The sequence below is a fragment of the Notolepis coatsorum genome (assembly GCF_963971535.1).
Source record: "Notolepis coatsorum genome assembly, chromosome: 2".
Taxonomy (NCBI): Eukaryota; Metazoa; Chordata; class Actinopteri; order Aulopiformes; family Paralepididae; genus Notolepis; species Notolepis coatsorum.
In genome coordinates this window covers 64237477-64253356 of record NC_140166.1, presented here as the reverse complement: position 1 = coordinate 64253356, position 15880 = coordinate 64237477, and the positions used below count along the sequence as shown (strand labels likewise).

General features: G+C 41.4%; 1 protein-coding gene across 3 annotated transcripts in view; it reads left to right on the top strand.

The window, feature by feature from the left end:
- The window catches only part of ppip5k1a (diphosphoinositol pentakisphosphate kinase 1a), a 134479-nt gene that overhangs the window by 77720 nt on the left and 40879 nt on the right, over nucleotides 1-15880 (top strand). For all 3 annotated transcript variants that reach the window (XM_084308948.1, XM_084308946.1, XM_084308947.1), the window contains exons 23-26: nucleotides 2900-3022; nucleotides 6244-6384; nucleotides 10264-10357; nucleotides 12128-12253. In XM_084308948.1, the coding sequence (XP_084165074.1) occupies nucleotides 2900-3022; nucleotides 6244-6384; nucleotides 10264-10357; nucleotides 12128-12253 (484 nt within the window). The remainder of the gene's footprint in view (nucleotides 1-2899; nucleotides 3023-6243; nucleotides 6385-10263; nucleotides 10358-12127; nucleotides 12254-15880) is intronic.

Genomic DNA, 15880 nt, shown 5'->3' with positions numbered 1-15880 from the left:
TTATTACCAGATGCAGAATGGGTACAATACAGTACGGCTCAATACACACAATTGTTAAGGGAATGCAGACCTACTTTCCATAGAACTTCATTCTTAGATGCTTCTATATAAAGTAGGTAAAACAAATTAAAAAGTTGTCTTTGCCCTATAGGAAAAAAACGTTTTCTTCGCCCTATTCTTTTATTTATTTTTTTAAACCTACTGTAGAGGGCCTAAACTTAACCAGTTGGAAACCAAGCGTACAGTAATAAAATTAGCAATCAATCAATCAATCAACTCAATAGGCCATGCTCACTTAGAACAGCGCAGCACCCAGCTCTCTGACTATCCCCCGCGTTGCAGGCAGAGTGTGTGTGTGTGTGTGTGTGGGTGTGTGTGTGTGTGGGGGAGGGGGGGGGGGGGGGGGGTGTGGCGGTGGGTGGAGACTAGAGCGAGCGCTGACAGTCGAAAGGAAAAAAAAATTGAAATTTTTTTTGAAAATTAATCAATCAATCAATCCGCGATTTTTCTTTTGTTACAGAATGATTCAAGACCCATCAATTACATCATCCAACATTGTTTAAACGACTAAGGCCCCGTTTAGACGGAAACGCTAGCAGGTGAATCCGCAAAAATATTTTTGCTGATGTGCCTTTCGTTTATACGGAAACAGCGTTTTTACGGGGTGAAACCGCAAAAAAGTGAGACTACCTTCCAGGGTGGAATTCCTAGAAACGCAAAAGCTTTGCGATCTCGTCTAAACTATCAAAACGTATAAATCTGTTAAAACGATGACGAAATGGTTGTCACGGCTCTGGTCGCGCGTACTGCTTACGTCACAGGTAGCAGGTATGCGCCAGTAGCCGAGACGTAAACAAAGCAAGTATGTCTGACTTATATCAACAGAGATCACCTGAAGGCTACATTGGCAGTACTTTTAACCCTTTCACTGCCACACGACAGAAGGTTAACCCTTACTATCACACAACCGGCTGTCGTGTGGCAGTGAAACGGTTAAATACACAAGAATCTGTCCCGCGGCGTGAGACTCCGTGAGTGGACCCACTGTCTGTGAGTGACTCTGCTTTGGTGCAATCACATTCCCCATCCACAGTCTGCGAATCAGAGGCAGAGTAGGGCGGGTCTTCACAGCACGTCATGTGACATATGCGCCAATCGTGTGACAGCGGGTCTCCGTCATTACAGCGTCGTCTGCACGGAGAATTCCACTCCAAAACGCTCGTCTAAACGTAAAATTAAAAGTGAAACCGCAAGATGACTTTTGCGGTTTCTGTTCACAAAACGCTCGTCTAAACGGGGCCTAAGACATTCGCTGTGACAGAATCGCTTGATATTTAGTCGTTTAGTCGCTATCAACATATCCATTTGTAAAGATTATTGTCCACCTTCTTGTGATCCGGCGGAGTGATGTGGTTCGGTTGTGGGCGGGTCCTGGGCCAGCAGCGTGGAATTGTTGCCAATAAAGACGTGTAAAATGACTGTTTCAGCCAATCAGAATCGAGAAATTTGCATGCCGTTGTATAAAGCTCAATACAACAACAGTGGACTGGAGGATGAAGACCAGAAAAATACTTTCGGCTTTTTTACACAAGGGTCCTCCATTTTCAATTCATCAAAACATTTAGAGACATACAAATATACAGTAGTTTCATTAAAATGCTATTGATTGATTGATTGATTGATTTAAAACTTTATTAACATATTGCAGAATGGGTACAGTACAGCTCAATACATACAATTGTTAAGAGGATGCAGACCAGAGAAAGACTTTCGTCTTGTTTACATTAGGGTCCCCCATTTTCAATTCATCATATTTCATATCTAAATCATATAATATCTCATTGCTAAATATATGCAATATATAATCTAATAATCCAATAATCTAAATCTAATATATAATATAAAAATATGCAATGCATGGGTATTTTATTTTGTCTTTAATGTTAGCTTGCAAACTCAAATACTGGTAAGCCTCATAATGAATTGTTTGGGGGGAAAAAGAAAAACATCGTGATGTGTATCGTGTATCGCCGAAAGGTCAGAAAATATCGTGATATCATATTTAGGCCATATCGCCCTGCCCTACCTCCAGTTCCTGTCCAGTTCAGCCCACACAGAGGAAAAAAGTATGACTTGAAATGTTGGGCACTGTCCAGTGCTGATCTATCAATCTGATGAGATGATACTGTTTTAATCTTCTGTCTGGTTGGTCTTCAGGATACAGTGCTGATCTATCTATCTATCTATCTATCTATCTATCTATCTATCTATCTATCTATCTATCTATCTATCTATCTATCTATCTATCTATCTATCTATCTATCTATCTATCTTATCTATCTATCTATTAGTGCGGTGGCTTAGCACAAAAAAATCGATGCGCCGGACAAAAGCACCAAATTTGTCCTACGTGTTCCTCATCATCATAGCTTTCATTTTGGGGTAGGGGCCACGTCATCATGATGGATTTCAAGATGGCCGCCATGTAAAATCAAGGTTTTGCCCATTAATAAATATCTTGGTCTATAGCGCGCTCAATATTTGAGCGAACACAAAGGTATTGGTATCCCTGTAAACTAGAGAAGCTAAGCTTTCCATTGGTATAATTTTGGGAATCAACAGTTGGGAAGGGGGTTTTAATAGGCAATGATTCAAAATTATGTTCAATTTTCGCCTAGAAAAAACTGCCATGCTCATCTTCCAAAAGGTCCCTTGGCCGTTCACATGAATATATCAGAGTGAACATTGGTTTTATAGGTACCCACAAGCCTCTTCTTTCCAGACATACCCACTTTGTCCAACTTGCATGCTATTTGGGGAGATAATCAAGCAGGTTTATATCTATCTCTCTATCTGAGGAGATGATAGAGTTTGAACCTCCTGTCTGGCTGCTCCTCAGGATCCCTCGTCAGAGGAGCGCTTCCACGTGGAGCTCCACTTCAGCCCGGGAGTCAAAGGAGTCGAGGAGGAGGAGCACGCTGTCGCCCCCACAGGCTGTGGCTTCAGACCCGCCTCCTCTGAGGTAACACCGCCTTAACCCTGCCTCCTCTGAGGTAACACCTCCTTAACCCCGCCTCCTCTGAGGTAACTCCTCCTTAACCCCGCCTCCTATGAGGTAACTCCTCCTTAACCCCGCCTCATCTGAGGTAACTCCTCCTTAACCCCGCCTCCTCTGAGGTAACTCCTCCTTAACCCTGCCTCCTCTAAGGTAACTCCTCCTTAACTCATTGACTGCCACTCTGTTTTTCCATCTTTACTCCCTGGCACCAGCGGTATTGACCATTTTCACGATGTTTGCGGACCCATCGTATATTATAGCTATGGAGACAATAGTATGGCTCATTTGACAGGCACTATTTATACTCCAACAGGGACAAAACAGTTAATTTCTACATACCTTCGTTTGTGCGCTATACCACGCTAAACATCGCCCCGTTTCACAATAATCCAGGCTGGTTTTCTAGATTGTGAGATAACGTGTGTTTTGTGCAGCGTATGCGCAAATCTCGCGGCTGCTCGCCTGAAACCTATATTATTGCGAGGTCAAAGGAAAACACATGACCTTGTTTCTTCACAAAGCCGGGGGAGGGGGGTCGTTTTCCGACGCTGCGATCATACAAACGCATGTTTTAGGATGGGGTTCGGTAAGGTAAAGTAGACGTTACCTTTGTTAGAAGGTACTCCACTCTCGCTTCGAGTCCAAGTGTCTTGAATCAGAACAGGATCAATACATATAACGTTAGGTGGCCCTCATCTGTTGTCTTCTGCGTCTATACTATAGTCTGCTCGGGCCAGACTATAGACGGAGCCGAATAGGTTTCCTCATCGGCCGGTTTGACTAATATAGTATTTTTATGATTTACCAGAAGTGCTGAGTCCAACATAGTCCAACATAGTCTGGTGGAAACGCACCTTATCGTCCATAATCGTCATCCATATAATCCATTTTGTCTTTTTCATAATATCCAATAGTTTGCTCTAAGGCGGCGATCGCCATTGTCGAACGAGTCCTGCTCACTGCTGCTTGCAACCTGCTAGTAGAGTCCCTAGTTGTTTGGGGGCTGTAGGGCCGCCCACACTAAGATGGCCCATGCATGTTCATAAGGTAGGCGGTACTGCCACCTGGTGGGATTCAATCATCATTGCAGGTCCGATCCACACTCACAAGGCCTGCGCGAGTGCTTAGTATGAGAAAATCTAAACTAAAATGAGATCTCGTGTTTGGCGCTAAATGAGTTAACTCCTCTAAGGTAACACCTCCTTAACTCCTCTAAGGTAACACCTCCTTAACTCCTCCTGTCTACCCTTGTCTTGTTGTCTTATTGTTGTGTTTTTAATTTGATTTGTTGTGTGATTTTTATGCTTTATTTATTATAACTTTGTTCTGTATTTAAACTCGAAGTGACTGTAAATTAGGGAAACCTCTGTTGCCTTTTGAGTATAAATAAAGGTTTGGAAAAATATTAATACATATATAATATATATATATATATATATATATATATATATATATATATATATATATATATATATATATATATATATATATATATATATATATATATATATATATAGAGAGAGAGTGGGACAGTTAGTTTATAGATAGATATTAGTGCTGAACGGGCGGCTAAGTGGCTGGGTTCGAGCCCAGCTCTCGGCGTTGCTACCAGCTTGGCTGGTCGTTCATACTAACACAATTGGCAGTGTTAGGGGTGGGACAGCTGGTGGGTGGGGATTGTTTGTTTGTTTGTTTGTTTATTTACACATATAAAAACAATTACATATATAATACAATATAATCCACAAGGGATGTGTAGGAGAATTGCCTAAAAATCCTCTAGGGGCTTGCATGTGGCATTCACCAGGAAGCAAAATTACATTATATCAAGATAAAATATAACCCCCCCCCCAACAAACAAACACACACAAGCTGGCCTACATAGACACCGAAGCAGGCACCCATGCCATACGATTTCTGGTATAGAGAAAACAATTAATGACAGGAAGAATATATAATAAAAAAACGAAAATACAATAACAAAATACAACAAGCCATCAGACCACAGTTTGTAAAGGAAGTCCATTTGGGAAATATTGGTGCTCTAGGAGATGAGATTTCAGTGCTCTTTTGAACTTCAGAAAAGAAAATTACAAAATATGTGGAGGCAAAGAGTTCCACAGCTTTGACCCTTGGTAGAGCAAACAAAACTGAGATTGGGAAGTGCGGGAAAAGGGTGGTCTAAGCAAACAGGAACTACGTGTGGGGTAATTATGAATTTGGTGATTGTGGGCAAACATGTCATGAAAAAAGGGGGAATGGCTCTGTTTAAAGAACTATGCACAAATAAACCAGTCTGAAGATGATTCACTTGATAAACACTGAGTATACCTAACTTATGGAATAGAGGCTGAGAAGAATGACTTCGTTGAACTATTGATTATTAACAGCTGATTATTTTTAGAGCTTGTTTCTGCAGACGGTATATGGGCTCAAGTTTGGTCTGATGAGTACTACCCCACACTAAATTACAGTAATTGATATATGGGTAAACCTTTAACAGTGTGGCAACCTCGGTGCTCAGCAAGTGACGTGTTTTTCCAAGAATACCAATACTCTTGGCCATTTTTGTAGTTATGGCTGTGATATGAGGTTTCCATGATAGGGATTCATCAAGCAGAACACCAAGGAATCGTAGAGAACAGAGGAGAATTGGCGAGGCGAAATTGGGATGGGAGAAAAATAGAAAAATAAGGAGAAAAAGTGGAAGAAAAAAAAGATATTAGTGCTGAACGATTAATCGATAAAAAAAAAAAAAAAAAAATTTAACCAGGAAGTCCCATTGAGATACAAGATCGGTTTGGGAGAGGGAGGTAAGGGGTTTTAGATTGTGTGTTGTGAAGTTTAGACTTCAGAGAGGGAGAGTAAAGTACAGAAAAAAAGGTACCGTTGGGTACCGGTATCGATTCCCAGGTAAAAAGAAACATTTTCAGGCTCTGTGTCCCGAAAAGACCCACCGCGTAGGCCAGATGCAAGCCGCATTTTACAATAAACCTCTGTGGGGCTGCTTAAAAAATATATATATTATAATCGCTAATTTAATCGCAATCGCAATATCTGTCTGAAAAATCGCAATTAGATTATTTCCCAAAATCGTGCAGCCCTAATAGATATATTTTCTGTATATCCAAGGTTTGTCCAGAAGTTGTATGGATTTACTCTTGGAGTCTTTTCTGTCCAATCAGAAGGGGCAGAAACAGACTGACCCCGGCAGTCTGGAGGACCTGACACGAGACGAGACTGACCGGGCCGTTCCATTATCTGAGCCAATCAGCATCCACAGGAAGTCGCCACTCATCCGCAACCGCAAGACAGGCTCGATGGAGGTAAGACACAAGTTCTATCTGGTACTGATACTAGTAGGATATCAGAATAACATATCAGTATCAAAGGATGATGCCAAGAGCCACATGTCAGCAATCAAAACAAAGACCCAGGCCAGTGTCCTATACCTATAAGATACAGTGTCACTGTCATATACCTATACAGTGTTTCCCATTAATTACCTAGACCAGGGGTTCCCAAACTTTTCAGGCCGCGACCCCCAAATAACGGTGTCAGAGAGCCGCGACCCCCACTATTATAGGAGGTAAGAAATATATTTTTTTTAATTCTAATTATTATTATTATTATTTTTTTTTTATAAATGGAAATGTATGGTTGAAACATGCAAACGTTCAAACGCACACACACTAATAAGCATTGGAGGCTTTTAACCAGGGCCGGACTGGGGAAATCATTCAGGCCAGGAAATATAGTGCAAAATATAGCCCCAGTCAGGCCACTTTTTAAGCGGGGGGTCTGGGGGTCCCCCATCAGGAAATGTTTTGTTACAAAGACTTCATTTCCTGCATTCTGGTGCAGGAATTTTTTATTTGTACCCTTTAAATGCCAGTGTTTGTGATGGCATCACAAATTATTGTTAAAAAAACAGGCTAGCATAATGTATGATTAGCAACAACACTGATTTTGATGGATTTTCAGTTTTTTTGTAATGTCAGATTGAAAAAAATACAATCTTTTATTCAACTTCAACCCTGATCATAACACCACATATTCATTTTATAATTCTAACCCTTTAAATGCCAGTGTGTGTGACAGAGCATGTGAGCGGTGCGGAGAGGCAGAGAAATCCGCTCTTCACTATGGACGGCTTAGTTCCGCTCTCATTCACTCATGTTGCCCCCCCCCCCAAGCCGCTCCACGCTCGCTCACCACTCATCTTCATTTGCGTATCAAGAGCTCAGCACTCTGGCCCGCTCAGCAAAAAAAGAAAAAAAAAAATTGGAGCATGATGTAAATTAGCGTGATTTGACCAAACTACAACAGTCTGCACTTTTATACTGGCAGATCCCATTCACGTTAGCATGTAAGCTAACAACGTCAGCGCTCTTTTTGTGAGACTACACTCTCCGCTCTAGCTTGATTTGACCAAACTACAACAGTCTGCTTCCCCTTAACAATTGTTTGTATTGAGCCGTATTGTATTGTACCCAGTCTGAAATCTGTTAAATAACGTTTGCAACCATTCGACTAGCTTCACTATGCTAATGTAGCTAGCCTAGCCGCAATGCTAAGCTTTTATACTGGCAGATCCCATTCACGTTAGCATGTAAGCTAACAACGTCAGCGCTCTTTTTGTGAGACTAAACTCTCCGCTCTAGCTTGATTTGACCAAACTACAACAGTCTGCATCCCCTTAACAATTGTTTGTATTGAGCCGTATTGTATTGTACCCATTCTGAAATCTGTTAAATAACGTTTGCAACCATTCTACTAGCTTCACTATGCTAATGTAGCTAGCCTAGCCCCAATGCTAAGCTTTTATACTGACAGATCCCATTCACGTTAGCATGTAAGCTAACAACGTCAGCGCTCTTTTTGTGAGACTAAACTCTCCGCTCTAGCTTGATTTGACCAAACTACAACAGTCTGCATCCCCTTAACAATTGTTTGTATTGAGCCGTATTGTATTGTACCCATTCTGAAATCTGTTAAATAACGTTTGCAACCATTCTACTAGCTTCACTATGCTAATGTAGCTAGCCTAGCCGCAATGCTAAGTGTTTATACTGGCAGATCCCATTCACGTTAGCAGCATGTAAGCTAACAACGTCAGCGCTCTTTTTGTGAGACTAAACTCTCCGCTCTTGGTGGTACATTGTGTTGATGTTGGTTTCGTTTCATCAATAAATGAGGCAGAACACAGTGAATGTATCCTTTTTTTTATTGCACTTTGTTTGTTTCTTGCTGAAAATAAATGTTGCTAAATACTAGTTCACCCGAGTCCCGAGGTGATTTAAAGATGGCGTATTTCATTTCTGTTCAGGATGTGTAGTGAGCGCGTTCACCATTCTGATTGGTTGAAAATGGCCTTCATGTTTGAACTACATCGCCACCTATTGCTTTGGCATTGTACTACATGTATATTACGTCAGTTTAAACCACTGTGTGATCGTGTGCACTGAGCGGCTCGGAGCGGAGGACAGCTCTCGCTCCGGAGTCACTCTGACCCATTTTAAAGCCCACTCCGCGCTCACTTCAAAATCCACCGCTCCGCTCCTCGCTTCGCTCACATGCTCTGGTGTGTGATGGCATACAGTATATTTGCAATATATCAAATGCAAAGTAGATTTTTCTGGGGGGGATTATTACAGGCTAGCATGTGTCAATGATTAGCAACAACAGTTTTTTGTAAGGGTCCCGCCTCCACCAATCACATGCGGCTCCCGTTGTGTGTGTGTGAGAGCAAGAGAGAGAGAGAGAGAGAGAGATTTTTATTTTATTTTACCTTACCTTTATTTTACCAGGTAGTCACTTGAGATCAAACTTATGTGAGTTGCAGTTTAAGTTTATTTGGATCCCCATTAGCCACAGCAGTGCTGGGGCTATTCTTCCTGGGGTCCATAACACATAAAATACAGTTACAGACTTATACACTCACAACATTTACATGTCATACAGACAATTAAAACAACAATAAAAACCCTAATCAAATTCATAATACAATACAACAATATATACGCCTTATGAATTCATAATACAATACAATAATACCTACTCATAATTAATTCATAATACAATACAGCATAATATACTATTTAGCTTTTACATACATTATCTATGTTCATATCAGCCAATTATACAATATTTTAATAATATATCCCTATCAGACACATGCCTTTTCATCCATATATACCTATCTCTTTATCAGACACATACATTTTCATTTACGTACACACTATCTATTAGGGAATGTCAATTTCTTTGGTTGAAAATGTTGTTTTACCACGATTTTGAAACGACATTTACTATTCTCCTGCTTAACATGTCTGGGAAGAGAGTTCCATTCCTGCATACCACGGAACATGACAGTTCGCTTCATTGCATTCGACCTCACTTTTGGAAGTGTAAAACCTCGTGTAGAAGCATGTCTGGTGGAATGGTTGTGTCTGTCAAGACTTATAGATAAATTGTTATATAAAATTGATCTCCTGGTTGTTCCCCACCTAGGTTATCTAACTATTGCGCTGCTGCAACTAGAAACACTGGCCTGGCCTGCTTCTAAGTTCAGTGGCCAAAAAATATAATCAGTAGTATTGGCAGTGGTAGTAGTCGTAATAGTAATCCAGTATATTTTTTTATTTTCTAAAAAATAAACCAGTTCAACACAGGTAACCACTTTTGCTTCATTTCTTTGATGGCTCAAATGTCTGCTCTAGTCCAGTGGTTCCCAAACCTCTCCTCGAGGCACCCCAGCCGTTCCATGTATTTGTTAAATTCCACCACCAGCACACCTTGATTCAACTAATAAAGGGCTAGTTAAGTTGAATCAGGTGTGCTGGTGGTGGAATTTAACAAATACATTGAACGGCTGGGGTGCTTCGAGGAGAGGATTGGGAAGCACTAGTCCAGTCGATTTTGTGTTTTGAGCACAAAGTTCATCATAGATCTAGCCTCTTTATTTTGCTCTCAAAGTGCACCAGATTGATGCATTTAAGTTTAAAATGTAAAAAAAAAAGTTCCGGGGGGGGGGGGGGGGGGGGGGGGGGGGGGCATGCCCCAGGACCCCCCGAGAGGGGCCGAGGTTCACCCACCACAGTCTCACAAAATCCTGTGGGAAACACTGCCTATAAGATACTATAAGACCCAGGCCAGTGTCATATACCTATAAGACCCACTGGTGTGTGTGTGTCCGTCCTCAGGTTCTATCGGAGACATCGTCTTCCAAGGCAGCTAGCTACCGTCTGTTTCCTACTTGCTCTCGACAGTCTCCTGACATGAAACAGAGTGGGCTGGGTAGGTAATCCCTCTCAGATTACTGTTTATATGACTGTACCTCTCATATTACTGAGTAGATTACTATAATCCCTCTCAGATTACTGTTTATATTTCTGTTATCTCTCTCAAATTACTGATTATATTACGGTAATCCTTCTCATATTGCTGATTAGATTAACCTAATCCCTCTCATATTACTCATTATATTACTGTAATCCTTCTCAGATTACTGATTAGATTGACCTAATCCCTCTCAGATTACTCATTATATTGCTATAATCTAGGGAAGAAGAATTTACCACAAAGCAATTATATTCATGTACTTTTTATTTGGCTTGACTTACTTTTTTAGGACTGATAGTGTTGTTAGTAGAGGCCTGATAGAGTTGTTAGTAGAGGACTGATATAGTTGTTAGTAGAGGACTGATAGTGTTGTTAGTAGAGGCCTGATAGAGTTGTTAGTAGAGGACTGATATAGTTGTTAGTAGAGGACTGATAGTGTTGTTAGTAGAGGCCTGATAGAGTTAGTTGTAGAGGACTGATAGAGTTAGTTGTAGAGGACTGATAGAGTTGTTAGTAGAGGACTGATAGTGTTGTTAGTAGATGACTGATAGTGTTGTTAATAGAGGACTGATAGTGGTGTTAGTAGAGGACTGATAGTGTTGTTAGTAGAGGACTGATAGTGTTGTTAGTAGAGGACTGATAGAGTTGTTAATAGAGGACTGATAGTGGTGTTAGTAGAGGACTGATAGAGTTGTTAGTAGAGGACTGATAGAGTTGTTAGTAGAGGACTGATAGAGTTGTTAGTAGAGGACTGATAGAGTTGTTAGTAGAGGACTGATAGTTGTTAGTAGAGGACTGATAGTTGTTAGTAGAGGACTGATAGTTGTTAGTAGAGGACTGATAGAGTTGTTAGTAGAGGACTGATAGTGTTGTTAGTAGAGGACTGATATAGTTAGTAGTAGAGGACTGATAGTGTTGTTAGTAGAGGACTGATAGAGTTGTTAGTAGAGGACTGATAGAGTGTTGTTAGTAGAGGACTCATAGAGTTGTTAGTAGAGGACTGATAAGAGTGTTGTTAGTAGAGGACTGATAGAGTGTTGTTAGTAGAGGACTGATAGAGTTGTTAGTAGAGGACTGATAGAGTGTTGTTAGTAGAGGACTGATAGAGTTGTTAGTAGAGGACTGATAGAGTTGTTAGTAGAGGACTGATAGAGTTAGTTGTAGAGGACTGATAGAGTTGTTAGTAGAGGACTGATAGAGTTGTTAGTAGAGGACTGATAGAGTTGTTAGTAGAGGACTGATAGAGTTGTTAGTAGAGGACTGATAGAGTTGTTAGTAGAGGACTGATAGAGTTGTTAGTAGAGGACTGATAGAGTTGTTAGTAGAGGACTGATAGTGTTGTTAGTAGAGGACTGATAGAGTTGTTAGTAGAGGACTGATAGAGTTGTTAGTAGAGGACTGATAGAGTTGTTAGTAGAGGACTGATAGAGTTGTTAGTAGAGGACTGATAGAGTTGTTAGTAGAGGACTGATAGAGTTGTTAGTAGAGGACTGATAGAGTTGTTAGTAGAGGACTGATAGAGTTGTTAGTAGAGGACTGATAGTGTTGTTAGTAGAGGACTGATAGTTGTTAGTAGAGGACTGATAGAGTTGTTAGTAGAGGACTGATAGAGTTGTTAGTAGAGGACTGATAGAGTTGTTAGTAGAGGACTGATAGAGTGTTGTTGGTAGAGTTTTTGCATACTGTGCTTTACCGACTAACCCCCCTTCCCCCTCCTCCCTACAGGCTCCCAGTGTGCCGGTCTCTTCAGTACCACGGTGCTGGGCGGGTCCTCTAGCGCCCCCAATCTGCAGGACTACGCACGCACACACCGCAAGAAGTTCTCCTCCGGCAGCCACTCCTATAGAGACGGTATGTTGTCCTGAGTTCTGCCAGGTTAGAGTTACAGTTAGTCTTAGAGGAAGATATGTTGTCCTGAGGTCTGCCAGGTTAGAGTTACAGTTAGTCTGAGAGGAAGATATGTTGTCCTGAGGTCTGCCAGGTTAGAGTTACAGTTAGTCTTAGAGGAAGATATGTTGTCCTGAGGTCTGCCAGGTTAGAGTTACAGTTAGTCTGAGAGGAAGATATGTTGTCCTGAGGTCTGCCAGGTTAGAGTTACAGTTAGTCTGAGAGGAAGATATGTTGTCCTGAGGTCTGCCAGGTTAGAGTTACAGTTAGTCTTAGAGGAAGATATGTTGTCCTGAGTTCTGCCAGGTTATAGTTACAGTTAGTCTGAGAGGAAGATATGTTGTCCTGAGGTCTGCCAGGTTAGAGTTACAGTTAGTCTGAGAGGAAGATATGTTGTCCTGAGTTCTGCCAGGTTAGAGTTACAGTTAGTCTGAGAGGAAGATATGTTGTCCTGAGTTCTGCCAGGTTAGAGTTACAGTTAGTCTTAGAGGAAGATATGTTGTCCTGAGGTCTGCCAGGTTAGAGTTACAGTTAGTCTGAGAGGAAGATATGTTGTCCTGAGTTCTGCCAGGTTAGAGTTACAGTTAGTCTGAGAGGAAGATATGTTGTCCTGAGTTCTGCCAGGTTAGAGTTACAGTTAGTCTGAGAGGAAGATATGTTGTCCTGAGTTGTGCCACTACAGGTTAGAGTTACAGTGGAAGCAGGTAGGTACAGACAACCACCAGCTCAATGGAGTCCGACTCGATAGCTGAGACAGACGGTATTGTAGCTAAAAGAACCACACCTGTTAACAGCATGCATAAAAGCTCAATATTACAATACTACAGTTAGTTTCAGAGGAGAAGCGGCGAACAGACAGCGCCAGCGTTCTCTCGCTCTGAACGCGATATCAATGAACAGGCACTCAGAATGGAGTGATTGACGGTGTCGAAAGCCTTTTGGAGGTCCATCATGACCATGTCGCAGTATTTGCCCGCGTCCACCTCGTGTTTGATGTGGTCGTTCAAATATAGAAGGCATGTGTCAGTGGAGTGGGATGTTCTGAAGCCAGATTGGAATTCGTAGATTAGCTTTTTTTTCGGCAAGGTACTTTTCGACCTGTTCGTAGAATTCTTTTTCCATAACTTTCGAGGTGGAGGTAAGAATAGAAACAGGGCGGTAGTTGCCTGGGTCTAATTTGCTGCCTTTTTTGTGCAGGGGGGGTCACTCTCGCAATTTTTTTATCTTTGGGGACATGTCCCTGTTTTATGGAGAGGTTTATTATGTGGGTGATGATTGGGGTGATGGCGGCTGCTGAGTCTCTGAGGAATTTAGAGGGGATGTTGTCATGGCCAGTGGCCTTGTTAGGTTGGAGGGCGCTCAGTTTTTTTTAACACCTCATCAGTTGTTACCATTACAAGTTTGAACCCAGAACACACTGTATATTGTGTGTACATTGTGTCCCATATGTTACTTTATGTTTATATTAGATCTTTTTTATATACACTGTGAGAAGGGGAAACGCAATTTAATTTCTCTGTATGTCTTGCACATTACGAGAAGTGACAATAAAGCTGACTTTGACTTTGACTTTGAAATCATCTTTGTGAACACCTAGGTTTTTGTAGAAGGCTAGGATGTGTTCTACACCAAAATGCCCAGAGTGGGAGGGTAGTTTATTAACCAGTGTTGTGGTAGGGCGGCTACGTGGCGTAGTGGGCAAGGCGCTCGCCACGAATGACGGAGACGCTGGGCAAGCCCAAACCGTTTTGGTTGATCCCCTCAAACCCCAAATACTCCCAAATCAAAGGTATATGACATGTAGGTTAACTCAAAACTGTGATCGTGTTTGCCGAGCATGTTTTTCGGCCGGTGAAACACAGAACTGTGATCGTTAGAAAAACACGTTTCAGATTCTGTAAAATAGACATAGAATGTACCTTGCCTTAGCCAGAAGGTATTCCAAAAAGAATAATTCCAAGTGATCGCATCGTCATCACGATTACCAGTGTATATGTCTATACACGTTTCGATGGTCAAATACGCTTAGGCAACGGAATTTCGAGGCGATCAATGTGAATTTATGTTCCAGCAGGAGGAGGGGCCACTACCAAGAAAAACAAAGTGAGGCTGTGTATCAACCCCAAGCCATTGCAGTTCAGACACGGACGATACTGCCACCTGGTGATAGTCGATCGGCATTGCCGTTCTAGTGTATGTGAGTGTTCCAAAATGATGCAGATCGCTCCGGGCAAGTCTGTAGAGCGGGGATCAAAGTAAAAAGATCAAACGATCCAAAAACGTAATATCTCGTTTTTGGCACTCAACGCTTGTCGAGCAAACACGTAATTTTCCGTTTTTGGCACAGAATGTGTTAATGTTGATGTTTGTAAATCTGGTTTTCAGTTTCTTACTGCAGCCTAGTTGGTTGTTGAGTAATTTCCAAAGCTCACAGGGTTTGTTTTTGTTTTCCTCAGTTTTATCATTGACAAAAAAAATATTGCAGGTTTGATCATGGTATTTACATAATTTATTAGCCTGTTTCGTTGTTGTCTGAGTTTAACCAAGTGGGCTTGGAGATCACTGTTGAAGCTTTTGGCAAGCTTTGACTGACTTTTATGAAGTTCAGAGTTTTTGTTTCTGGTTTTCATAGCGGTCAGTATGTCCGAATACATCCATGGCTCAGCGCGATTTTTAACCCTGGTGGTTCTCAGGGGGGCCATGTTGTTTAGTATTGATGAGAATTTTCTTTTGAAGCCAAGCCATGTTTCTTCAACTAGTGTACCACTGAGCTCATCTGACCAGTCCAGGCTCTCCAGTTCTTGGTTAAAGGCCTCACTAGAATAGGTTTTAAGGTCCCTAGATGTGACTGTTTTGTGACAGCCGGCCTTTTGTTTTAGCTTTTTGCGAGTACAGAATATCATACAATTATTGCTTAACACTTTCACTGCCACTCACGAGTATTCTCGGAATTATTAATATCTCGTTGAAAGCCACTCACGAGATTTCTCTGAATTATTATTATTTATTTTTTTAGCGATCTGAAATCATATTGCATCACGCGAGCCTACCCTAGTATACCCGAGTGCCGCCGGCGATCAGATGTGGAAAAAAGCTCCCCATATCGTCTCCAAGATGACATAAGGGATTTTGGAATGGACTCAATGAAAATGGATGGGGGAAAAAATCCTGTACTCCAAATTTTCCAGTCCACCCATGCAGTACCAGGGTTCATTCAGGGGGCTCTCAGCCCAGCGGAATCATGTGTTACACTGTACACACATTGGATCTATACACTTATCGATTTTTTCGAATGGTGATCAGGAATTGGAATATACCAGTTGGATACCATCTGATGTCAGGTAAGGAATCTATGTTATCAGTGTTAGGATAATCAGACTCATTTTGATGAAGATATAGGCTGTTTTGTGAAATGGGCTCTATCGGTTTTACTGAAAAAATCCATGAGGAAATGAACATGGCTATTATCAGTGTATGTATAATATTATAATGCGTGTATGTATAATATTGATCATCTAGCGTTTATTTGAAAACGATTCATAAATAGGCCGACAAATATCAACGTTCTGGAATATTCCAGTAAAAGACGAT